Genomic DNA, 27,342 nt, shown 5'->3' with positions numbered 1-27,342 from the left:
GATCAAAAGTAAGACTGTCCTGTTTACTGAGGTAATGTATTAGCTTCACTATCCACATTGAGTTATTAGATTTCTGGTGGTCTAGTGAGGTATGGCACTTCAACAAGATGTGGTTTATTAAGGTGTGGTTCCAAGGAATGGTTTGTGTTTGTTGCTCACATAATGCTGCAACAGGATGAGCAACTGGTCACTCACCTTAAATGTTTGGACTAAGTAGCAAGGGCCCCAGGCCCCTGTGCTCCCGGGATAATACAGTATTGGCCTGGATAATGTATGGATGGATATCAGAGGTGAAAATTTTGAAGGCTTGGATGATTAATGAATGGAAGTCAGTCATTTTAATGGCTATGAGATTGATTTTTTTTTTTTTTTTTTTTTTTTTTAACCTTTGAATTTACCACTAGAAATGAAATGAAATGAAATGAAATGAAAAGATAGTACCAGGTAACAAAGACCATATGGCACTAAGTCGCATCACAGAATGAAAATATGGTAAAGGATGAAAATAAGGGAAAAACAGAAGATAAAATTAAATATCATATAAAATTCCTAAATGAGTTAAAAAGAACATTAAACGGGTAATAGAAAAATACCGAGACTCACTTAAAATATCGCTTAAAACTGGTGGTCGGCAAAGGGAGGATAAAAACGGGAATAGTTGAAGGTGAACTCCTGTATGTCGGGGACTGAGAATGTGGTGTACTGACAGGGGAACATTGCAAGCAGGGCAGAAAGGCAGTGAATCACAAGACATCAAATACTCATGAGCAAGACGTGTATGACCAATCCGTAACCGAGCGAGGGCAATCTCCCAATGGCGGTTACAATGACAAGGATTGGACCACGGAGAAACAGAAGATTTAACAGTCTGGAGTTTATTACCAGTCAACAAGGACCAGCAAGACTGCCACCGCTGTCAGAAGAACACTCGGAAGATAGGAAAAAAATCAGAAACTGGAACAGACCGAAAGGGCACAAAAGGGGACTGGAGGGCTTCGCGAGCCAAGGCATCCATGGTTTCGTTACCAGGAACGCCAGCATGACCTGGCACCCAGCAGAAAGACACTGATTTTTTCTTGATAGACAGACGAAACAGCCACTATTGAATCTCTAAGATGAGAGGATGGAAGTGCAAAGTTGACTGCAACAGATGGAGTGCACTAAGGGAGTCAGAGAATAGAATGAAGGACAATGAAGGATGGCTGTAACATTTACGCGCCGCAAGTAATAAAGCATGAAGTTCAGCCGTCATACCTGAAGCTATTGAAGGAAGGCTATACTGATATGAATGATCAGGAAACTGAACTGCAAACCCAGTACCATGTGCCATTTTCAATTCATCTGTACAGAGACATGGACTGCAGAAGCATGTTCGACAAGACGTGCATGATCTGATGGGAGGAGGTACTGTAGGTCCTGCAAAGCCTTCATGTGGTGGCACCTTTATAACCAGTTAGAACCACTGCCCATTCATAACCTATTCCCCACAATGTGTTTATACAGTACTGAAATGAATTATAGGCTGGTGTTGGCCAGAACCACTGCCCATTCACAACCTCCTCACCACAAGGCATCTACATAAAATGGAACTATCTCAATGATAGCAACAAAATCACTATCACCACACTAATTGGTTTATAGTGTGTTTCATGGCAAATAAAACCCCTTGGTGTTACCCACAACAAAATACAACAAGACATTGGAGGGACACAAGTATTACTTTTACCCTATTAATATCACAGGGGGGGACTGTGGTATATTATTACATGCATTACATGGCACTTAATATTAACACTCCCTCTTTTAAGTGTAATGTTTGCTGGATTTTACTGTGGATAATGCCTCAGGGTTTCATCTGCCTGAATTCAGTCTATATTACAGTAAAGCCAACAAATGGATGCCTGGTGGTTTAGTGGGTTAATGTGCTCTAAATTACTGGGATGGAGGTTATGTGCACGACCTCAGGAATAAGGGATGAACAGAGAGGCTGCTAGAGACTGAGCAGTATAGAGACCTGATAGAGGTTATATGTGTGACCTCAGAAATAAGAGACTGAACCGAGATTTTACCACCAGAGTTTGGATAATTATGTGTTTGATCATGATTAACATTATTATTTTTTTACACACACAAAAAAACACTATTACATTCACAATACAGCACTTTTATGTACTGCCAAATCTTTGAATTTTAATTCAAGAAAGCACATTTTATAGTGAACTTTCCATTGTATTTTGGATGACTTCATGAGCTCAATGAAAAAATCTGTCCGTAGAATGATGTAGTGAGAGATTAAATACAGTAACTAATCTTCATTGTTTTAAAGTGTAATGAAATATTTTGATGATGAAACAATCATTCATGGTAATCCATCCATCCATCATCCAATCCTATGTTGCCTCATAAGGAGCATACGAGTCTGGGGCTAGGCAAGTTGGTCCTGACATTTAAGATGAGAGTGACCAGCCTCACTTTGGGGGAGGCGGTGGCTCAGTCGGTAGAGAGGTGGCCTGCAGTCCTACAGGACCCAGGATCAAATCCCCACTGGGGCAGGGAACAGTTTAAGGATTTGAATTTCATCAAATCAGACTTTACTGATCTACCAGAAGACCACTGACACATCGTAAAAATACCCCCCCTAATACCAATACACCAGTCCTGTATGAGACAGCCCTAGCATGTGCCCAACATGGACAGTGGGTGTTAGCGCCAGAGTGGTGACACGTAGGGGTGGATGGTACGTAGGAGGACTAACGGACCTTGATAGCAGGCTGTGAAGCCTATGCTCAGTCGGACACATACAAAAAATTAAATAAATAAATAAAAATTGCCCCTGATTGGCATTACATGAGCACTAAACCCAAACTACCCCTTGGATATAAACCTACACAGGCTCAATCTGATTGCAGCACCTTAATTACTCACTAAACTACCAGCCACCATAATTTGATTATATGGTTACCACCCAGAACAGTAAATGGTTTCCTGGTGTACAGGAAACCATTTGGCTTGTAACTCAATGTAGAATCACCCACAGGCAGAAGGAAGATGAAAGAATGAAAGAAAGAAAGACAGATGAGGAAGTGTAAAGTCACCCACAGGCAAAAGGAAGAGGAAAGAATAAAGGAAAAAATGACAGAAGAGGAAAGAAGGAAGAGAGGAATGCGCAGACACCCAAAGGAGCACCACATCGAGTGAATGGTGAGCACCTTGACCTACCACAATTAAATACATAAATACTGAGGTAAATACAAGCTGCTTTATAATTCTTTTTAAGTCTTGGATTCTTCTGCAGTGATCCTTGTTATGAAGTAAAAGCTGTCTTATAATTCTTTTTAAGTCTTGGATTCTTCTGCAGTGATCTTTGTTATGTTTTCATGGTAACTTAGCATTTGGTGATCATAACATTCGAGTGTAATTGTGTCCATGAAGATATGGTGTCCAGGTATGCACTACAGTGGGGGAAACAGTTCTTATACAACAAATATGCAAAGCAGTAGCATCTGAACATGACAGTGGGTTCTTTAAAATATACAGTAATGGAATTTGATATGACAGCATAGGTATTTTTAATGATAATATGCACTAAAAGACAGCCAATGAATGCTCTTCCAGTGATCAAAAATATACTTTTTCTGGATTGCTGGTGGATGGCATTTTATTTATTTATTTTTTCTTGATGAAGAGATCAAAAGTTTGGAACCCACAAACAACTGTCTTTCCCAAAAGAAATCACAAAATAGTGAACCAAATTTAAGATTGGTTCTGTTCATTATTTCTGTACTCAGTACATATGAAAGACTGGAAGGGGAAAGGGAAATATTCCTCCAAGCTAGACCTTATTAGATCATATAGCCCTGCTAGGTGACAGGAGGGCGTTACCCCTCCCAGCATGGCAGCTACAGGATGTGGCTCGAACTCACAACCCCCCGGTCCTGAGTCCAACGCTCTACCACTGTGCCACCCTGCCCCTTTGGAAAGACTGGAAGATGGCTGTCTCAGAGCTGACCAATAGAATACTGTACAGTCAGCCCTCCCCAGAAAGTACCGGTATCTGAACTTTTCTTCTGTATACATTTTGAAACAGTGGATAAAGCATTTGAAAATAATCTCTGGTAAATTTCATGAATATGTTTGCCTGTGGTTTTTATTAATGTACCATAAAGTAGGAATTTTATGCAACTTAGGAAATACTGTACACTATCTTAGAAATTATGGTATTACCATAAAGAAAAACTTGCAGAGCAACAACATTTACCTGGAACAGTATTATGAAATCTTGAATAACTTGGTTTATGATTCTTTTCTTGACTGCATATACAGTATATGAAAGGCTAATACTGGACAAAAAGTGTTGTGTGTAGGTGATGATACAGACATTCCCCATTTAAAGTTGTATCACTTTAAATGGTTCCATAATAAAGTTATTCATGAATTAAAACCCATCCTTCATTTATAGTTGTTCGTGATTCTTTGTAAAGTTGTTCTGAATTTAATCATTACTTTTTTTCTTTTTTCTTTTTTTAACTACTCTGTAGTAAATAAGAAGTATGTTGCACATGAAGTCATAGTTTGCCTGCATAGCCTTTAAGAGAGAACTGACTACTGATATTTTCAGGAGCTGGCCTCGTACTTGGGTTACAGGTACACTGTTTCTACTGGAGATGGTGATTTTCATAAAGTCTTCATAAGCCGAAGTGTGCTGAAGCATCCTAGCACTTGTTTTGAGTGTAGGAAATGCTGGGATTCTGGTAGGCAACACCACCAGTGCTCTGATGATCATTGCCGTTGTCATAGAAACCCAGGTAGAAGTATTGTAAGCTCTCCGAGAGTGTGTACGTCAACTGAAATATATGGATTATATATATTAGAATAATTATTGAAGCAAAGTGTACATAAAAGTATATGGTACAGTATATTATAAAGTTTGAAAGAACAGTACCATAAATATGACACCAGAAGTAATGTGCAGATAAATATCATATTGTACTGTGCTGTATTGCGATACTGTACTTCCTCGTAAAAATGCCCAGTTACAGAAAGTTTTCATTGCATTCTTCATTATTTTACTGTTAATGGTGATTCTGTTTTGCTTTTTTTTCTAAAAGTCAGTATTTTGCATGCATTTACAGTTTACAACATATTAGGAAAACATACCGTATTGGTTTGTGGAGGAGAATTGGAGCAAGCTCTTACAAGAGCTGAGGTGCCAGGACGTTCAAAAAGGTCAGAACATTGGGGTAGGAATCTTAGAGATTCCGAGTAAGTAATCTGAAGGAAAAAACAACTAATGATTAACTTAAGTATCAAAGGAAAACTCATCTGCATTTTGTATACATTTCTAACTTAGTTGTATTGGTTATCCAAAGCAATATGTCATTTGCTTGATTTTGTTATGATTATTAGGAAGATAACATGATAGTGTTTGGTGATGTGCAGAGAAGGAGTGTTGGTGGTAGATGAGGCATTCATTCATCATCTAATCCAGTGTTGCCCCATGAGAAGCGTAGAGACCTGGGGCTAAGCAAGTTGGTCCTGACGTTTAAGAGGAGAGTGACCAGCCTCACTCATCACTGAGTGGCATTACAGGTGCAATAAACCCCAATCACCCCTTGGATATAAGCCTGCATTGGCTTTATCCGACTGGAGTGCCTTAATTACCCACTAAACCACCAGGCGCCATAATCTGGTTATATGGTTACCACACAGCGTAGTAAATGGTTTCTTGGTGTACGGTAAACCATTTGGTTCATTATTCAGTGTAGAGTCACCCCTAGATATAAGGAAGGGGAAAGAATGAAGTAAACAAAGACAGATGAGGAAGGAAGGAAAAGAGGACAGGGCAGGCATCCAAGAACAGCATGATATTGATACAATGAATGTGTGGATAGTGAATGCATATGCTAAAAAAAGAGGTTGAAGAATGGGAAGGCAGCATGTGTTGGAAAGTCATGTGTAAAAGGGTAAACTGCACCGGAGAGAGTGCATTGACCAATTTATGCGAATGTAAAATGAAAGAAAAAAAAAAAGTAAAGAAATGGAGTTGAACTAATTGAGTGGAAGAAGGCTGTCATCATTCCCACTTACAAACTAATGTAACTGTCACTAAAATTTGTGCAGAAATTATTGGAGGATAAGTCTTCTGCTTGTTTTGGGAATTATGCAGCATATGAACAAAATGCAAGAAATGGTAAAGAATGTCTGGTGAGGATGAACAATGTGGTTTCAGGACTATTAGGAGATGTGCATATCAAAAATTTGCATCAAGACAGAAAACAGAAAGCAGATGGGACTTGTAAGCATAAGCCTGTAAATGAGCCATCACAAAAGGCCAGCTGTAGCAACAGCTTAAAGTGGCATTTCAAGATATCACACCTAATTTGAGAGGAGCATGCAGAGTCACATGGAGAGACAGACTGACCAATGAGGAAGTGAAGGAGTGTTGTGGTGTGGATGTGGATGTGACAGGAAGCATTAAGAGAAACACACTGAGGTGGTTTGGCCATGTGGAGAGGATGGAGAGTCAGAGACTGACGAGGAGAGTGTATGTGAGTGAGGTGGAGGGGGGGAGAGGGAGGGGGATGCAAAGGATGAGATGGAGGGATGGAGTGGAGAGGTATTTGAGAGAGGGGGGTGTGAGCTGGGAGCAGGGCAGTGAAATGGATTTGGACGGGGTGACATGGAGGCGATTTGTATGTGGCCACCCCTTAGGAGATTAAGACGTCTGGCAACAGATAGAGATAGACCCCTAATGTTTTACTCACTTTTATTTCTGTGCATTTCTATGCCACTCCAAGATGGCACCCCTAATGTTTTACCTCCTTTCTCTCACTCCTGCATATTTCACTACTATTTCAGGATGTCCCCCATGTTTAACTGCCTCGAACCTATTTCACTGCCACAGCAAGATATGATCCACCATGTTTTACTGTCTTTCAATTTCATGCTTATATTTCCTGCACTTCCTACTTATGGTATTTTCATGTGATCAATTTTTTTATTTTTTTTTATTACATGTTCTTCAGTCTTCTCCAAATCAACCTTTTCCTTCAACCCTCCCAAGTCCATATGTCATTGACTATGCAGCATCAGGCAGGCTATTATTATGTATAAAATTACTGTATTTATATATCTATCTATTGGCAGATGCCATAATCCCATAAAGGGCGGCCATTTGACTTTGAGTTAGTTGTTTTACAGGGAGGGGCACAAACCCTCTGCCAACCCATTTGTTGACTCGTATGGGCTGGTTATAAGGTTACCACCCAGCATTGTAAATGGTTTCCTGGTATTAGGCTTGTCAATCAATGTAAAGCCACCTGAAAAGGAATGGAGAGTACTAAAGAGTAGCAGGAAAGATGGGAGAAATAGCAAGAGAGGAGGGCAGACACAGAAAAACAATGATGAAGGTGAAGGAAAAAATAGGCAGCATTACATCAAGTGTGTAGATGATGGTCATCACCACCTACCACTGTGTGCTGTAATGAAATACAGTATTCTGTAACTTGACTATTTGCAGTGCTACACTGTAGGTGAGCTGCCAAAATCATGTTAGAGAACTTAAAACTGGTGAACATTTTTTTCTTCAGCATGACTTGCCCTTCCAACTCTGCCCCTCCTCAAAATCCCACAGTGAAACTTGTACGACGATGCCAGATGACCTTGTGGTTATAATGCGTGGCAGGAGTGATGGCCTCTCTCCAAGAGGAGACTTTTTTTTTTTTTTCATATTAACATCTAATAATGCTACCAAAGTGAGTAAGGTGGTGGTCTACCTATAAATGTAGTGGACTGCAGTAGCCTAGCCTTTTGTGTCTATACTTCCATGAGGATGAAATGGGATTAGCTATTACAGTACTCTTACTGAGACATCTAGCAGTTGTTAAAAAAAAAAAAAAAAAAAAAAAAAAAAAAAAAAAAAATGAGGGTGTGTTTTGGGACTGTATGTTGCTGATATTGTTACGGAGACTTGTGGGGACATTACAGGAAAGAGATATTGTGGGACTAGCTATTAATGTACTGTGACAACTTTACAGGAATGATATTACGAGAATGGAGTTACTACATTGTGACAGCTTTACAAGAAGGATATGGTATAATGAAATTGGCTGTTATTGTACTGTGACTTTACTATCTATCTCTTTATTGCCAGATGCCTCAATCCCGTATAGGGTGGCCCCAAACAAATCGCCTCAATGTCACCCTGTCCCTTGCCAGTTCACTGCCCTCCCCCCAGCTCACACACCCCTCTCTCATATGCCTCTCCACTCCACCTCACTCATATACACTCTCTTGTCAGTCTCTCACTCTCCATCCTCTCCACATGGCCAAACCATCTCAGTGTATTCCTCCTAAAGCCTTCTATCACATCCACACCACATCACTCCTTCACTTCCTCATTTGTTGGTCTGTCTCTCCATGTAACTCCACAGGCTCCTCTCAAATAACCTATTTCCATTGCTCTCACTCTTGTCTTGTGTCCTTCCAACATGGTCCAAGCTTCACTTCCATATGTTAGGGTTGGTATCACAATACTGTCATGCAGCGACTTACTTACTTTCATGCTCACTTTTCTATTTCTTATCACTGCTTTCAAAGAAGCAGCAACTTTTCTTCCATGTTGCACCCATTCAAGCACTTCATCCTCCGAACTTCCATCCATACTCATCACACTACCCAAGAACTTAAATGCACCCACATTTTCCATTTCATCATCATCCATCCTCACTGTACATTCAGTGACTTCATTTCTCTCAAAGACCATAACTTTAACCTACAATCACCTTTAGATTTTGTTTCTTCACACACTCCCAAACTCATTCACTAAACTTTCAGTTCCCCTTTGTCTTCACTTAACAATACAATATCATCTGCAACCAACAGTACAGAAAGTTTCCAAATGCTGCCCTCTCTCATTAGGGCTGCTTCAACATTCTCTGCCCTACCTTGTAGCTCTTATAACCTCTTACATATACAGACTGAACAACCTTGGAGACATGACACATCCCTGTTTCAATCCAACATTCAGATAGAAAAATTCACTCAGTTCACTATCCACATGCACTGCAGCCTTAGCACCCTCATACAAAGTTTTCAAGGCATTCAACAACTTCCCATCTGCTCCATATATTCTTAATACTTTCCACATTCCTTGTCTATCCACCCTGTCATGTGCTTTCTCCAAATCCACGAAGGCTGCAAACTTCTTTCCCTTCTCTAGAAACTTTTCCACTAAAGATCTAAGAATGAATATCTGATCTACACAACTTCTCCCCTTCCTAAAACCTCCCTGCTCTTCTCCAACTAATTTCACTGTTCTTTCCCTAACTCTGTCAATAAGTATCTTACCATATAGTCTGCCTATTACAATAAGAAGACAAATGCCCCTATGATTACCAAACACTTCTTTTTCCCCTTTCCTTTGTACAGAGGAATAATTATACCTGACTTTCAATTCTCCGGGACCCTACCCTCCTCCCAGGCCAATCTGAATATCTTCCATATCCACTCTACTACTATCTCTCCCCCATCTTCTATATCCACTCTGCTACTATCTCTCCCCCATGCTTCAGCATTTTACCACACATTCCATCAATTCCTGGGGCTTTCCCCATTTTGACTTTCTTCATTGCTTCCACTGCTTCCATCCTATTGATCTCTTCCTCCCTTCTCACCTCCCTCCTCCCAGCCATTCTCCAGCTACTTAAACTAGCATTACATTCATTCTCGATGTTTAACAGTTCCTTAAAATGTTCTCTCCATCTGCTGACATTTTCTCCCCACTCTGCCATTTTTATCTTTTACTTCCCAACTTCCCTATCACCCTAATTCTCTTTACCTTCTTCCAGAACATTTTCTTACATTCCTTCCACTTTATACTCAAATTCCTTCCAAATTCCTCACCCACTGTCTTCTTCCTCTCTCTCACTAAACTTTCCACCTCTTTTTTCCTATCTATCTATCTATCTATCTATCTATTGCCAGACGCCTCAATCCCGTTCGGGGTGGCCACAAACAAATCGCCTCCACGTTGCCCTGTCCCCCGCCATTTCACTGCCCCGCTCCCAACTCACCCCCCCCTCTTTCATATACCTCTCCACCCCATCCCTCCATCTCATCCTCGGCCTCCCCCTCCCTCTTCCCCTCTCCACCTCACTCACATACACTCTCTTCGTCAGTCTTTCACCCTCCATCCTCTCCACATGGCCAAACCACCTCAGTGTATTCCTCCTAACGCTTCCTATCACATCCACATCCACACAACAATGCTGTTTTATATTCTCATTTGTCGCCTGTCTCTCCTTGTGACTCCACAGGCTCCTCTTAAATAACTCATTTCCACTGCTCTCACTCTTGACTTGTGTCCTTCCAGCAACGTCCAAGCTTCACTTCCATACGTTAGAGTTGGAATCACAATACTGTCATGTAGTAACTTTTTCACTTCCATGCTCACTTCCCTGCTTCTTATCACTGCTTTCAAAGAACCAGCAACCTTTCTTTCCTGTTGTACCCTTTCAAGCACTTCACCTTCCAAGCCTCCATCCTTACTCATCACACTACCCAAGTACTTAAACATACTCACATTTTCCAATTCCTCACCATCCAACCTCTCTGTACATTCACTGACTTCACCTCTCACAAAGACCATCACTTTACTCTTCCCTATATTCACCTTTAGATTCCGTTTCTTACACATTCTCCCAAACTCGTCCACCAAGCCTTGCAGCTCCCCTTCGTCTTCACTCAACAACAAAGTATCATCTGCAAACAACAGTACAGGGAGTTTCCAAACACTACCCTCTCTCACCAGGGCCACTCCAACATTCACTACCCTACCTTGTACCTCTTTTATTACCCCATCCATGTACAGATTGAACAACCATGGAGACATGACACATCCCTGTTTCAACCCAACATTCAAAGAGAAAAATTCACTCAGTTCACCATCCACATGCACTGCAGCCTTAGCACCATCATACATACTCTTCACAACATTCAACAACTTCCCATCTACTCCATATATTCTTAATACTTTTCACAATCCTTGTCTATCCACCCCGTCATATGCTTTCTCCAAATCCATGAAAGCCGCATACAGCTTCTTTCCCTTCTCTAGAAACTTTTCCACTAAAGATCAAAGAATGACTATCTGATCTACACAACCTCTTCCCTTCCTAAAGCCTCCCTGTTCTTCTCCAACTAATTCCTCTGTTCTTTCTCTAACTCTGTCAATAAGTATCCTACCATACACTTTTCCTATTATACTAAGAAGACAGATGCCCCTATGATTACCACACACTTCTTTTTCCCCTTTTCCTTTGTACAAGGGAATAATTATACCTGACTTCCAATCCTCCGGGACTCTACCTTCCTCCCAGGCCAATCTGCACCTCTTCCACATCCATTCTACTACTATCTCTCCCCCATACTTCAGCATTTCACCACACACTCCATCAATTCCTGGGGCTTTCCCCAATTTAACTTTCTTCATTGCTTCCACAACTTCTATCCTACTGATTTCTTCCTGTCTTCTGACATCCCTCCTCCTCCCAGCCATTCCCCAGGCATTTATACTCGCATTACTTCCATCCTCTATGTTCAACAATTCCTTAAAGTGTTCTCTCCATCTGCTCACTTTTTCTCCGTTCTCCACTAGTAATCTACCATTTTTATCTTTCACTCCCCTGCTAACTTCACTTCCACCCTGTCTTACTCTTTTCACCTCTTTCCAGAACATTTTCTTACAGTCCCTCCACTTTACACTCAAGTTCCTTCCAAATTCCTCATCTGCTCTCTTCTTACTCTCTCTAACTAATCTTTTCACCTCTCTTTCTTTCTACATATAACTCTCTCTTCTGCCTCTCAACTTCTTCCACGCCCCTATTTCTCATCCATTCATTGTATGCTTTCTTCTTTTGTGCCACAGCCTGTCTCACCTCTTCATTCCACCACGCTGTTCCTTGCACACCCCTCTGTCTTCTCTTCATCCCACACACCACATCACATGCAGCACATATTTCTTCTGTGAATATCCTGCACACACCTTCCACATCCCCCATCTGCTCCATTTCATATATGCCCAATCGTTTCTCCACTTCACTCTTATACTCTGCCTTTTTCTCATCCTCTTGTAACCTTTCCACTCTCCTTACAAATACTCCTTCTTCCCGTCCCTCTCTTCTTCTATTTCTCCATCCTAATTGGACCTTGATTCTGGCCACCACCAAGTAGTGGTCAGAAAGTCCACTCCCCCAACCTCTATAAGCTCTTGCATCCATTACACATTTTCGCATCCTTTCATCCACACCACACATAATCAATCATTGCCTTCCTTTCATTCAGTTCACCACCCAACCTTCTCATCACTCGCCATGTATGCCTGTGGATCATCTTGTGCCTGAAGAGGGTATTGGCTATCACCAACCCCCTCCCAGCACAAATGTCCACTAACACACTGCCATTCTCATCTATCTCAGCAGGCACACCCCACTCACCAACTATTCCATCCACCTTCACATTCCCTACTTTACCATTCATATCACCGATCAAAAACACTCTCTCATTCCTTCCAAACTTTTCCATGCACACTTCCACATTTGTCCAGAACCCTTCTCTCACTCTGCTTGCATGATTTTCCGTTGACACATACACACACACAATCGTCCACATTTGTATTCCAACTTTCAATCTTACCCACACAATCCTTGACCCAACTGATCCATACTGTCTTATGCTCTTCTTCCATCTTTTACTCACAACTATACATACTCCTTCTTTTGCCCTCTCATTCTCACCTACTCCTGCACATATACCCCTTCCATACGCCCATTCTCTCACACTCACTCTTCCATTTCGTTCCAGTTATTCCCCATACATCAACTTTCGCACCCTCAAGCACCTGGACAATCTCTCTCTCACCTCATCACTCGCTCCCCTTACATTCCAAGTTCCGATAACCATGTTCCTTGTCCAGTCCTTGGTCGTCATCTTTTGGTCAGTCCTTGTCTGAGGCTTATTGTTTGTCTTTTTAGTTAGTTGTTTTCCGGGGAGGGGCACTAACCCTCCGCCAACCCTTTTAGTCGCCTTTTACAACAAGCAGGGATACTGGGGGAGTATTCTTGAAAAAAAAAGACCTACCCCCAGGGGTACTTTTTTCCTCTCCACATATAACTCTCTTCTGTCCCTCAACTTCCTCCAAGTCTCAACTTCCTATCCAGTCACTGTAGATATGCTTTCTTCTTTTGCACCACAGCTTGTCTCACCTCTTCATTCCACCATGCTGTTCCTTGCACCCCCTTACATCTTCTCTTCACCGCAAACACCATCTCACATGCTGCACAGATTTCTTCTGTGAATATCTTGCACACACCTTCCACCTCCCCCATCTGCTCCAAATCATATATACCCAATTGCTCCTCTTCTCTCTTATATTCTGCCTTTTTTTTCACCCTCCTGCAGCCTTTCTACTCTCATTATATGGACTACTTTCTCCTGTCCTTCCCTCCTTCTATTCCTCCATCGTACCTGAACCATGACTTTCACCACCCCTAAGTGGTGGTCCGAAAGTCCACTCCCCCAACCTCTGTATGTTCTTGCATATTACATAGCTTCTCATTCTCTCATCAACACACACACACACACACACACATAATCAATCATTGCCAACCGTTCATTCAGTTCAACAGCCACTCTTCTCAACACTTGCCACATATACCTGCAGATCATTTTGTGTCTAAAGAGGGTATTGGCTATCAACAACCCCCTCCCTGCAAAAATATCCAGAAGAGCACTGCAATTCTCATCCACTTCTGCAGACACATCCCACTCACCTATACTCCATCCACCCTCACATTCCCTACTTTTCCATTCACATCTCCAAACAAAAACATTCTCTCATTCCTCTCAAAGTTTTCCATGCATGCTTCCACATTTCCCCAGAGCTCTTCTTTCACTCTGCTTGCATGATCTTGTGTTTGTGCATAGACACACAATTGCCCACATTTGTAATCATACTTCTAATCTTATCTACAATCCTTGAACCAGCTGATCTATATCCTCCTATATTCCCCTTCCATATTTTGCAAACAACTATACGTACACCCTCTTTTGCCCTCTCATTCTCACCTACTCCCACACATATACCCCATCCATACTCCCACTCTCGCCACTCCATTTATTCTCCGTTAACCCACATACGTCCACTTTCACACCCTCAAGCACTTGCCCTATCTAGATCTCTTTCTCCTCATCATTCGCACCCTTACATTCCATGTCACAATCTGAACCATGTCTTTTGTCCGGTCCTTAGTCGTTACCTTTTTGTCCCTCCTGGTCTGAGGCTTCTTGTCTGTATTTTTAGTTATTTGCTTTCCAGGGAGGTGCACTAATCCTCCACCAACTCACTTGCTGACACATAGAGAACACATGTTGGTTGGTTATCAGGTTACCACCCTGCATATCAAATTATTTCCTGGTTTACAGGAAATGATTTGGCTTGCCACTCAGTGTAGAAGTACCCCGAAATATAGTACCACCAAATTGAGTGGGTGGATGATGGGTGCCCCCACTGACCATAAAGAATGGTATTATAGGCTGTTCCCATACTGTAATATTACAAGGAAGAATGAAGTTGACTCACAGTGCAGTAGCCGGCCTCCCACCGCACACACATGGCGTAATTCTGGTTATCAAGGTAGTACCAGTTGCTACCAGGGTCCACATTGTTCCAGGGCTCCATTTTGTTGGTTGTGCCCCAGTACCACTGACCACATCCCTGGGGTGCTGAGAGTCACAGAGTTTACAATACAGTACAGTGAGTCACTACTTCTAATTGTTTTGGAGGTTACAAAGTCCACAATGTATTACACTAAATTGACCACTAAGTTCTGTTATTATCATTATAGTTGATACGCCAGTTCCACCTAATTTTAAAACCAAATTCTACCATATGAAAAACTTTGTAACATTTAGAATTGCCTGTTCAGAACTGCCCAGTGTCAAAAATGAATCTTGTCTTTTTTTTTTTTTTTTACTATAATCAAAACATCTTTAGTACTTTTTCCAGCTACTGCCAGGTTATTTTATTGAGCTAAGAGTAAGTGAAGGAATCTGAGAGTTAATATCAGCCCTCTCATGCTTGGAGAGTTCTAATATACTATTCCAGCTAATGTCAGATGATTTGGTTTATCTTAGTGACTGGAAGTAGCCTGAGAATATTAACCTTTAAGACACAATGTTCAACTAAAGTCAAATAAAAAAATCAATTATTTTTCTTTTACATAAGACAGCATTTTACAGCACAAAATATTGGTCTTGTCAACTGTTTTTCACAGATACAGATGCCCCCTAATCAACTTAGCACAGAAAAGGTAATTTACAAGAAATTTTCAACAATTTCATTTTTCGGCAATATTTTGACAGTCTACCTGGGTCTCTACGAACCGTTGTATCTAAAGGGTTAATCTTGTTACTGACAGGCTGTTGCATTCATCTTATGAGCAACTTCATCAAACTGAAAGTACAGCCTTTATTAAGCCATCCTTTACAACAGGCTGAGTAAACTTCTGTGGGAACTGAGTAATTAATGTAAGTTATGAAAGGTGCAGTGTGTTTGTTTCTTTACTTCTTTAAATGTGATAGCATTACTTTGTGTCCAGTGATATTAGACAGGGATACTGTAAAACAACACCTCCATGGCAGAAGGGTTTCATGTTTTATGCGTTGCCTGTATCTGGCTCTGGCAAGATCCTATGTCACATGCCACTGAGTAAGGTCAGGTCTGTGTTGCATGCCAGTGGATCAGGTCAGGTCTGTGTCATATGCCAGTGAGTCAGGCTGGGTCTGTATCGCATACCAGTGGGTCAGGTTGGGTCTGTATCGCATACCAGTGGGTTAGGTTGGGTCTGTGCCACATGCCAGTGGGTCAGGTCAGGTCTGTGTCACATGCTGCTGGGTTAGGTCATGTCTGTCACATGCTACTATGTCAGGTCAGGTGACAAATGCTACAGGGTCAGGTCCAGCCTGTGTTACATGCCAGTGGGCCATCTAGGGTGGGGTCTGTGTCACATGCCATTAGGTCAGGTAGGGACTGCATCATATGGAGGTACACAAACGTACATGGCTAATGGTAAAGATCACATCCGTCCATCTATCATCCAATCCTACATTGCCCCATAAGGAGCGTAGGAGCCAGGGGCTAGGCAGTTGGTCCCGATATTTAAGATGAAAGTGACCAGCCTCACTCATCCCTGAGTGGCATTACATGAGCAATCAACCCCAACCACCCCTTGGATATAAACCTTCACCAGCTCAATCTGATTGGAGCGCAATAATTACCCACTAAACCTCCAGGTACCAAAATTTGGTTATATGGTTACCACCCAGGAAAGTAAATAGTTTCTTGGTGACAACACCTAAAAGACTGAGGACCATTGCCTTATCCTAACTGACCCAATGGCATGCGATGCAGTCACCTGCCATGTCAGGTAGGTACTGCAACACATGCCACTGGGTAAGTTGGGATAGGGCAATGGTCATCAATCTTTCAGGTGTTGTGAGATCTTTACCACTAGCCATGTACAGTTTTGTATCCCCAGTGCCATACCCATCCATAACTAAGGACAGTAAGACCATATAACCTTCATGCACTGCAACTTTAAAACCTTTACTAAAATGCTTTAAAAATATTGGGCAACTAGCCTAACGATGACAAAAAATTTTTACCTATTAAATTTCTTTGGCTTAGTAATGACCATTGTTACAGTGAGGAAATTGTAAGTTTCCCTTACCAGTCCCATTTTTGCACACTCAGCTTTTAAGTAGAGTATTCCCCCACCCCCCATTCCTTTTCTTTCAAAGATACATAAGCAGAACAAAGTGATTACAGGACACCAAACACAGATTAGTCAAATATCTGAAGGTGACCTGTATAGCCTACCCCTAGCCAGAACTTCATGTATCCAAGGTTTAGAAACAATGGAAAGAAGGTCAGTAATGTCCCTGGGTCAGATAGGATAGAGTGAATTGCACTTGCCATTAGTACTCATGAAGTCACAGGTTAGCTGCTGGACATAAATCTCCCAGGACCTGGTGTAGGAGATATCACCACTCGTGTGGAATGTGAACACAACGTCATCCTGAACGTCAATGTAATCTGTAGACAACATTTACGTGTAACATCTTTTTGCGCTTTTGTTAGCAGTAAATTTGCAATAAGAATTATACACCCTTTCATGTATCATCATGTTGTTCTTGCATTTACATGTTAAGTTGCTAATAAAATTCAAATATCAGTTACACACCCTTCTCAGTTTTTGTATTCACATATGATGTTCTTTGTTACACCCAAAACAGTTCGTACTCACAGTGGATGTCTTTAGACTGGCCACACACCCTATCAAACTTGTTATCTTGGCTGACGGTCATATAGTCATAGAAGCAGGATCCATCACTTTGTGGACGGTACAGGTTCAACTCCTTTACATCCAGCCTAGTGAGGAAAAGGGAAACAACAGGTGAGATGAACAAGAACTTAGTTTTAGTAAGTCAATGCTTCCTTCCTTCCTTCCTGTTTCTTTACAGTCTCATTCTACTAGGGGCTATCCAACCTCCTTGGTCCTACCCACCCATCCCTTGACATGGTTAGTGTCATGTGTTTCTCCAAGCAAACTATCAAACTGAAAAAATTTTTGATTTTTATGATTGTCTTTTAGTTTTTCGGATGTGTATAGCAAATGAGTTATTTAGGCAAGTTAAGGAGGGGTTCGTTAATGTGGAGGGTTCATGCAGTCACCAACAGATTTACCATTATGATATCAGACTAAGTGTTCTTTTGTACTACTCTGTAAAATACCCGGGAATCCAGCTCAGACAGAAAAGTATACCACCTGCCTCCAACTGCGACCAGAAACCACCACCGGGTAGCTGAAATACAAGTGAGAAGGACACAAAGAGCCAGCATGCCCAGCATCCAGAAGTCTCTCTAGCCTGGGGCTGCTGCACCACCACCACTGCAACCCAGTACCAATGACAGCAGGGGCTCGTTAGCTTAGTGCCTGCTAGAGGCGGGACAACCAAGCTTGTTAGATGCAGTTTGGCAACACAGAAGGAGCTCCAGTGTTCCAGAGTGCTTGCTAGATGTAGCACAACCGAGCTTCCTAAAGGCAGCTTGGCGACGCAGAAGGAATTCCAGTGTTCCAGTGTGCCTGCCACACGTAGCACAACCGAACTTGCTAGAAGTGACTTGGCAACACAGAGGGAGTTCCAGAACACACACTCCCCGGAGTCCGGCAGCTTCCCCATCGTGACGCTGAAGCTGGAGTCAGTCCCCCCCCACACACACACATCCCCACACACACATAAAGAGTGCCCTCCTACCCCTGGAAAAGGAATCCTGGGCTTAGCAATATAAACCTCTTGTCCCGACCATCTCGGGTCCCTTCTAACGTCACTGCTAGACCCACTCGGGGTACAGACTACACTACTCTATCCCCAGGCTGAGAGAGAGAGAGAGAGAAAGAGAGGGCCAGACACTGGGTCTCCACTTTGCTGGAGCCAGAGTCGTGATCTATTTCCCCCTGGGTCCTCCCTCAAATAATTCACTATGCACCAACATCCCCTACAGACGTACAGACAAAACCCGGCCTCATCCTTTTCCAGAGTGGTCTTTGTGATGGGTGTCAGTGTTATATGTAGGATATCCCCTCCAGATCTCTATTTCTTCTATACAGATTCACGATACAGGAAGTAAGGTTGTATATAGAGGTCAGTGTAATAATTCATTTTTTGTCCTGCCATCTGGAGTTCCTGTGTTTGCCGTGTACTCTTAAGGGGTTTTGAATCATGCTTTGGTGTTCCCCCCTGTTTAGAACTCCACTAGACTAGGGGACTCTAGCATAATACTCTGCATAGTAATTTTGTGTTAAATATGAATCTTCCAGTGTCAGCACATTTCTGGCACAATTCTAGCATATTCTAGATCAGAAGGAAGAAAAATCTGGAATACTTAGCGACCAGTTCTCATTCACCTTTCCTCCCCCTTTGATGAAATCATAGGAATGTGCAAGAATATATATTATTTATTTAATTTCCCCAACCACATTTCCTTTGTCTTTTTCCTATACTAATGCCCCTTAAAATGATATCTGTTAGTGAAATGCGTGGCTTGCAAATCAGTGCTCCTGGAGACGATGTGAGAGAAGAACAACATAGTGCCCCCAGAAACACGGAAGAACAGCGTAGTGCCCCCAGAAACACGGAAGAACAGCGTAGTGCCCCCAGAAACACAGTGAGAAAGAAACAGTGTAGTGCCCCCAGAAACACACCGACACCTTTACCCGGACCCCACAGATTAGCCACATCCACACTAGGGGACCCAATACGACAACGGCATAAGCCAGCCTGGGCCGTGCGCCCTTATCACACTCAGCCATCGCACCGCCACCATAGCAGACGGAGGACACGGCCTTCGGAAAGCAGGACTGCCGAATCAGACTGGGGTGGAACTAATACTGTATTTCAATTTCCGACAGCGCCCCTCTGGAGACAGCCGATTGCCACTCCCGCCTTCGTCAGTCGGCCAAGCGTCGCACTGAAGGTGTTTCTGCCGAGACGGGCGATTGCCGCTCATCTCTTCTGCCCCAGGAGACAGCCGATTGCCGCTCCACCCTCCTGCCGAAGGAGATGACCAATTGCCGCTCTAGAGGCGCTGCCCCTGAGATGGCCAATTGCCGCTCAACCCTCCTGCCGAAGGAGATGGACGATTGCCGCTCTAGAGGCGCTGCCCCTGAGACGGCCGATTGCCGCTCTGGAAGTGCTGCCCCTGAGACGGCCGATTGCCGCTCTGGAAGTGCTGCCCCTGAGACGGCCAATTGCCGCTCACTTCTGCCGAAGGAGGCGGCCAATTGCCGCTCCAGAGGCACTGCCCCTGAGACAGCCAATTGCCGCTCCAGAGGCACTGCCCCTGAGACGGCCAATTGCCGCTCCAGAGGCACTGCCCCTGAGACGGCCAATTGCCGCTCCAGAGGCACTGCCCCTGAGACGGCCAATTGCCGCTCCAGAGGCACTGCCCCTGAGACGGCCAATTGCCGCTCCTTCCTCCTGCTGAAGGAGATGGCCGATTGCCGCTCTGGAAGCGCTGCCCCCGAGACGGCCAATTGCCGCTCTAGAGGTGCTGCCCCCGAGACAGCCGATTACCGCTCACTCCTCCTATTGAAGGAAACGTCCGATTGCCGCTCTGGAGGTGCTGCCCCCGAGACGGCCGATTGCCGCTCCATAGGCGCTGTCCCTGAGACGGCCGATTGCTGCTCCCCCCTCCTGCAGAAGACGAGCCCACGGCCTCTGGAGAGATGACCAGAGGTGCGCTGACTCCCCCACACAGCCACGGCCTATTGCCGGGCCCTACGACCAGACAGAGGTGCCGACATCGCCCCTGCGTGAGACAGACGCCCGGCTCCCCAGCACCAGAGGGACCCTGCGAGGCCTAACGGCCTCCCCTGGCCTCCGGTCCCTACGCCTGGCCCTGGAGAAGACTCACCTGTTGGGCCCCAGCACGAGACGGTGCCGCAGCCCCCACCTGACGGCGCCCCTTGATTTTGGGGACTGCAGCCCTCAGCCTCCTCGGGCCCTCCCCAGGACTCCCGGGCGCAACCTCTCCATGCCCAAGAGATGGCGACGGACCTCCACCTCTGGCCAAGACAGGAGCCAGAGACTCCTAGACCTGTTTGGCCCCAGCCCTGAGGGCCACACCCCTAATCCCAGTCCAGAGACTACGGGCCCTTGCGCCACGTGCAGCCCTGGTCGAGAGAAGACGCCCCTGCGAGCCGCCCCGTGCCCTCTCGGCACACCTTTCCCTGGCGGTGCCCCTAGCCTGGCCAAATAGATGCCGGCATGTCTCACCGTTGCCCCCACGACACGAGTGAATATATGTTAAGTGTGGTATTGCCCAAAGACTAGTGACGGAAATTATATTAAGTGTGATGTTGCCCTAGAAAACAGGTTACAGTGATATAGTGACTAAATGTATGTCCAGTAGCAGGGCGAGTGAAATCACGGGCGAGTGAGTAAGGATGAGAACAGTGAGTGAATCCCAAGAACTCTGACTCATAAGTGATGCCCTCATAAGAAACCAGTAAGAACTCTTCCCCTGAGGAAATCTCTGTAGTGAAAATATACATATGTCCCTTGTTGTCAGAAAACCATAGAAAAGTGAGAATAATATCCGTCCCTTTGTATTACCGTAAACACAGTGAATGTCCAGTGCCCCGCTAGTCCCTCTCTCCCTACAACATCCCCTCCCCATAACTAACGTAATATAAACGAGAGATAGATCAAATGTCAAAACCCTTTTTCTATCAAGTGATACTAAGAGTGAATTAGAAAGACGTATCCTTTCCCAATATTACTATAACTCTGTTCCGGCTCGTCGCGAGCCCTTCCCCCCCCCATGTGAACTCCCCCCTCCCGCGCTCTCACGTGCACCCGTTCCCTGTACACCTGTTCACTAGACTTCTGTATTGGCAACCATAGTGGTTAAGTCAGTATCCTGTGAGATACTAATATCCTAAGTAAGGTTTTTAAAATACCCGCCACCGGACTCTCCACCCTGCCACCCCCCACCCCACCACCGGGCCGCTACCACACCACCACCCCAGGAGGACACAACAGTGGGGCTAGTGACCCACGTCAAGAGGGTCACCGGGACACTACTGTCCTGAGTCCCTTTTCCCCGCAACTACCCCAACACCAGGTGACCGGAAAAAGCCAACGACCTTGCAGGTGGGACAGCCATCGCCAGAATTGGGGTGGGACTGAACAAGATTCAGTCCCAGGTAACACCGTGTTGACAGCTATTGTTACACCCTCAAGGGCAGGAGGCCCAAGGCTACGGCCTAAAGTGTGTACCAGGGTAGTGAGACCCTCGGCTACGGCCTTAGTGCACACCGGAGAGAGAGTTGCCTCTGTGGATCCCTTTCCCACTGTTCTATCCTACGGGAGCAACACCGCCCCGATGGCCGCTGTACGTGACGGGGAAGTAGCGGCCACTGTACGCCCTTCGGTTGCTTCTCTACGGGAAGATCAGCTCCCGGCTAAGGCCAAAGTACGTACCAGGGTAGAGAGGCCCTTGGCTACGGCCTCAGTACATGCAGCTTTTCCCTACTACGGGAGCAACACTGCACCGACGGTCACTGTACATGGCAGGGAAGGAGCGGCCACTGTACATGGCGGGGAAGGAGCAGCCACTGTACGCCCTTCAGTTGCTTTTCGTAAGACAGGTAGGTTAACGGCCACAGCTGAAGCACGTACCAGGGTAGAAAGACCCTTGGCTATGGCCTCAGTACGTACCGGAGAGAGCGGGACCCCTGTGCACCCCTCTCCTGCTTTTCCCTACTACGGGAGCAACACCGCACCGACGGCCACTGTACGTGGTGGGGAAGGAATGGCCACTGTACGCCCTTCAGTTGCTCCTCGTACGACGGGTAGGCTTACGGCCACAGCGCAGTACATACCAGGGTAAGGCGACCCGAGGCTCCGGCTTCAGTACGTACCGGAGAGGACATGAACTCCGTGAATTCTTCTCCTACCTCTTCCCCCTGTGGGAGCCCTTCGTCACCATCCGGGAGTGTTGCCCCGGAGGTGTCGCCAGAGTGGTGGCAAGGCCCTATACCGGACCTACCTCCTACGCCTGGGAGATCTCTGTTCCTGCCAGACACCAGACGGAGACGGTGCCGCAGCCCAACCCCGTCGGCGCCCTCCCTATAGGCGACCGCAGTCCCAGGACCCCTAGGCCCGATCAGCAGACTCCAGACGAGGGCAACCCAGGCTCCCTCACCCCACGGAGCCAGAGACGACCAGCCCGCCTCCTCCAGCTGTTCGGCCTGTCCCGAGGGCCACCTCTCAGGTCGAGGCCCCCAGACAGGAGGGCCTCCCTGCACCCCACCAACGAGGCTCCAATTCTAGGGCCACCTCTCAGGTCGAGGCCCCCAGACAGGAGGGCCTCCCTGCACCTCACCGACGAACAGGACCCGGGCAGTGACTTCCCTGCGGGTAGTGTATTGCCCTTTGCAGGCCGGGTCCCCCTAGGGTTCTCCCCTCACGCCCATACTACGGAGTGAACACTACCCAGGAAGTACAGGTAAATAGTGACGCCTCTTGTACCGAGAACAAACCAGGGGAAATAACAGTGAACAGTGACCGAGTGAAGACCAGTGTAAAACCAGTAACAGTACTATTAGTCTAAAAGAACTCGATACCCGGCAGAACAGAAAATGACTTAAACCCTCAGTAAGAGAACTTATAGTAATTGTGTGAGTCCCCAAGTAAAAGAACTTTCAGGAACTGTAAACGGAGACTGCTGGGCCTTGATAGCAGGCTGTGAAGCCTATGCCCAGAGTCAGACACATTAAAAAAAAAAAAAAAAAAAAAAAAAGTGCGCGGGCGAATCAGAAGTCTGTGTGTAAGTGCCGCCGCGAATAAGTGACTACAAGTGTTTCGATCCGCACCCTGTCTTATTTATAGTAGTATTTCCCCCACGGACTCTTAATCTTGTTTATTCCCCGTTTCCAACTAAATATATATTCTGCCTGAAGGTGAAATACGGGTATCAATACATATAGTTCAGGACATTAGTGTAGCCTACATGCATTATACCGTGTGTTAAGTGTGACTCTGCATTGTGGTGTCAAAGGCTAACTCTGTGTCCCTGTCTCCTGTATCTCAAATATCACTCTGTGTTGTATTGTAACGGTTTTAGAATTAAGGCAATAGATGTGTTAAGGTATACTGCCTAGTTTTGTTCCTCTGTTGGTGCTTTATTTCCGGTCCGGAAAGAGGACCCCGCTCAGTCGCTAGTGCTTTTAGGACGAGAAGTCGACCTAAATACACTCAGCATAACAGTTTTATTTCTGTGTCACTATTCGTGTTGTAATATCTGTATTTTGTCCTCTGTCTGACTGTGGGAATATACGTGTAAAAGGTTATTGCCTAGAGTTTTTGTGTCCTGCCTCTCTTTCGTTGCACTAAGCTCCGGTCACGAAAGAGGACCCCGCTACACGTTAGGTGTTTTAGGACCGAGGAGTCGGGCCTTTTTCACCTAGCATTACAGTTAGGTTCCTTTTACACAGTCTCCACTATGAACTGTTTGCCCATCTACAGTTTTCCCTATCCTCTTGTTTTTTCTATTTCCCATTTTATGCTGGTATTTTTATGCCTGCCAACGGCCATACCACGTTGAGTACACCGCTTCCCGTTCGATCAGCGAAGTTAAGCAACGTTGGGTCTGGTTAGTACTTGGATGGGTGACCGCCGGGGAACACCAGATGCTGTTGGCATCCCTACGTCAAGTGGGGTTGGTGGAGGATTAGTGCCCCTCCCTGTAAAACAACTAACTCTAAGCCCTTGGCCACCCTGTCTGGGATACATGGCGTCTGGCAATGAATGAATGAAAAAAATTTTTATGCCTTGGGCCTCACACTTAACTGTCAAAATTCGTTTCCCTTATTCTCCTAGTTTTTTTTAAACATAATTCCTTGTGGCTGTGCTTACTGTATCTAAATACTTTCAGTTCATCTGTACTTACTGTATCTAAATGCTTTCACTTCATCATTGGCATCTTACTCGTCTCATAAAGCTGTGTCTACCCCTTTTGAAATCTTATTTGTACGGGTTTTCTTTCATCCACAGTAAATATTATATATATATAATCACCTTGGTAATAGGGTAGTTATAATACTGTACGACCCACACACAGTTAGTGCATATTTCAAATTGTTTCACTTAATATTGCTTCATTATTAGGTTGCTCATAGTTAAATAATTATTTTTCTGGTGAAATTGCTCACGATTCATCATTGTTTAGAAGTCAAGGTTTGTGTGTGTGTGTGTGTGTGTGTTCTTACCTAATTGTATCTTTACAGGAATGAGTCAAGCTCGTACTGTCCCGTGTTTTAAACCATATTTATCGTACATATCCTTAAATTTGTGAGTTGTTTTGGCACACACTATGTCATTCGGTAGTGCATTCTCCTGATCAATTGTTCTATTTGGGAAACTAAATTTCCTCACGTCTTTATCACCTCTCTTTTTATGCAGTTTTTTGCAGTGTCCTCTTGCTGATGCTTCCCCTTAGGTTAAGTAATCATTTGTCTATTTTCCCCTTCCCTGATATGCATTTATATAGCATAATCATGTCACCTCTTTTCCTTCTCTCCTGTAGTGTTGGTAGATTTAGTTTATTTAGTCTTTCTTCGTAGCTTAGATCCCTTAAGCATGGTACCCATCTTGTAGCGGCCCTTTGAACTTTGTCAATCTTGTCTGTGTTTTTTGAGATGAGGACTCCAGACTACTGATGCATACTCCAAGGTTGGTCTGATGAATGATCATATTATCTTTCTTAGCATGTTTTCATTTACGTATGTGAATGCTATTCTCATATTTGCAAGCAGTGTATACATGTTCCATACCTTCTCATTGATGTGGTCAGCCGGAGATAGTCTGTTATTGATAATCACACCTAGGTCCTTCTCTCTTTCTGATGTGTGTAGGGTTTTATTTCCTAACTTATAATCCCAATCAGGTCTTTTTCCACTTTTACCAAACTTGATTACATGACACTTGTCCACATTGCATTCCATTTGCCATGTATTACTCCATTCATTTATTTTATTTTATTCTTCTTGTAGCTCTTTACAAGAATCAGTTAGTAATTCTCCTTTGTATTTTTGCATCATCTGCAAACATATTTAGCTTTCATTTCCAGTGTTGCTGTCTATATCATTTATGTACACTAAAAACATGATTGGTGCCAGCACTGAGCCCTGTGGAACTCCGTTAGTCACTTCTCTCCATGAAGAGTAATTTCCCCTTAGTACTGTTCTCATTTCTCTTTTTATGGGAAAATCTTGCATCCAACAATACAGGTTGCCTTGGATTCCTCCTTGATGGTACAGTTTCCATAAAAGTCCTTGATGTAGTACTGTCAACTTTATTTATTCTGGAAGCCAGTAATTATAGGCCTACATACATACACCAGCCTATATATATGTTTAACCCGCGGCGTCCCGTCGACGTTCTTTAACGTCCACATGTTTTGTCACTGCCAATCCCGTCGACGTACATGAACGCGAAAAAATTGCAAGGTCCGTAATTTGCACAATTTTCAATTTTCGTGAGTCATTTTTGGTACGTATACACGTGACAGCTTCCTCAACAAGATGCCAGGCAGGGACAATGCCTTACCCAGCATGACCTCCTCCCCCCCCTGCATGCCATTGTCTCAGCAATTCACCTGTTATCAGTGACCTGGCCAGTAAAGCCATGTCATGCCATGGTACGAAATTCAGGGCCAGAGTGATTCCCCAATCAATGACAATGTGGAGGACAAACTTTACATAGCATTAGAGGAAGAAACAGTTAGAAATGATGATCAGGTAATGTGGCAAAAAAAAGGTCAGGTATTAGTGAGTGAAACAATGCTTATAATGCCTATATTACTGCTTGAAAACCAATATACTCTTGTACTACATATAAATTCGTACCAGTTAAATAAATAAATACCGTTTATGAGTGGTGTGAAATAGTTATCCTCCCATAGAACTCGTTTTCTTTGGTGCCAGCCTGATAGAAAACCCAGTAAGGTAAGGAGGTACTCCTACCTGTAATGAGTATTTTAAACCTCAGGTGAGCGATTTCTCTATGAATTTTCGATGGTTCTCACCAAAAGTGAAGGTTTGAGCCAAAAAAATATTTTTCCTAAAATGGTCGGGATTGGGGGGAGTCAGTGGTGGAAAAGTGGTCGGGATGGGGCGGGTTAAAATAGTTTAACATAAAATGCATAATTGACAGTATATGTCAAAACTGTCAAGTTAATTTTTATGTTGCAACTGAAACATAACATTGGCACAAATTTAAATTAAGGTCATTTATTTCATTCTGATGAACACCACAACTTAGAGACTTCAATATAATTTTAATGATTTTACATTTTACATTAACAAAAAAGTCATAGCACATACCTCGTAAAAGATAAATATAAAGGGCTGATGATAAAAGTACAGTATTTATTCTCTCATGTGCGATTAAAGTATTTTTGTACTCAGTGAAAAATGCATATTTAACCCCTTAACCACGGGGCGTCACTTTCGTGACGCATGGGAGCAAGGGATCATACCGTGGGGTGTCACTTTTATGATTCTGTGTTATTTTGAATTCGCCCAGGCTTTCAAGTGGTGGCTTGTATCATCTATCAGTACTTTCAGTGACCAACAGTAGTCAGCACTCCTAATCTTATCTACTCCCATCCATTGTTGACAAATTAGCCATTTCTCCCTGTTCTTGACTCCCCTCCCT

The 27,342-nt window shown here is 44.1% G+C and overlaps 1 protein-coding gene and 1 non-coding gene across 2 annotated transcripts in view; one reads left to right on the top strand and one right to left on the bottom strand.

Annotated features, from left to right (window-relative positions):
• Nucleotides 1-4,712: 4,712 nt before the first annotated feature.
• LOC145406425 (uncharacterized) overlaps nt 4,713-27,342 on the bottom strand; it is a 57,447-nt gene continuing 34,817 nt past the window's right edge. Inside the window, exons 3-7 of the mRNA XM_080277581.1 lie at nt 17,364-17,488; nt 17,033-17,152; nt 14,639-14,781; nt 5,158-5,271; nt 4,713-4,844 (exon numbers count right to left, since the gene is read on the bottom strand). Of these exons, the coding sequence (XP_080133707.1) occupies nt 4,713-4,844; nt 5,158-5,271; nt 14,639-14,781; nt 17,033-17,152; nt 17,364-17,488 (634 nt within the window). The remainder of the gene's footprint in view (nt 4,845-5,157; nt 5,272-14,638; nt 14,782-17,032; nt 17,153-17,363; nt 17,489-27,342) is intronic.
• On the top strand, nt 24,208-24,326 carry LOC145406514 (5S ribosomal RNA). The gene has a single exon (XR_013898539.1). It is a non-coding gene; the product is annotated as a 5S ribosomal RNA (ribosomal RNA).

This window comes from Coenobita brevimanus, chromosome 70 (genome assembly GCF_032717465.1).
Source record: "Coenobita brevimanus isolate Jiangsu-jjx chromosome 70, ASM3271746v2, whole genome shotgun sequence".
In the NCBI taxonomy this organism is placed as follows: domain Eukaryota; kingdom Metazoa; phylum Arthropoda; class Malacostraca; order Decapoda; family Coenobitidae; genus Coenobita; species Coenobita brevimanus.
Note: the sequence above shows the minus strand (reverse complement) of the source record. Positions and strands in the feature narration are given on the sequence as shown.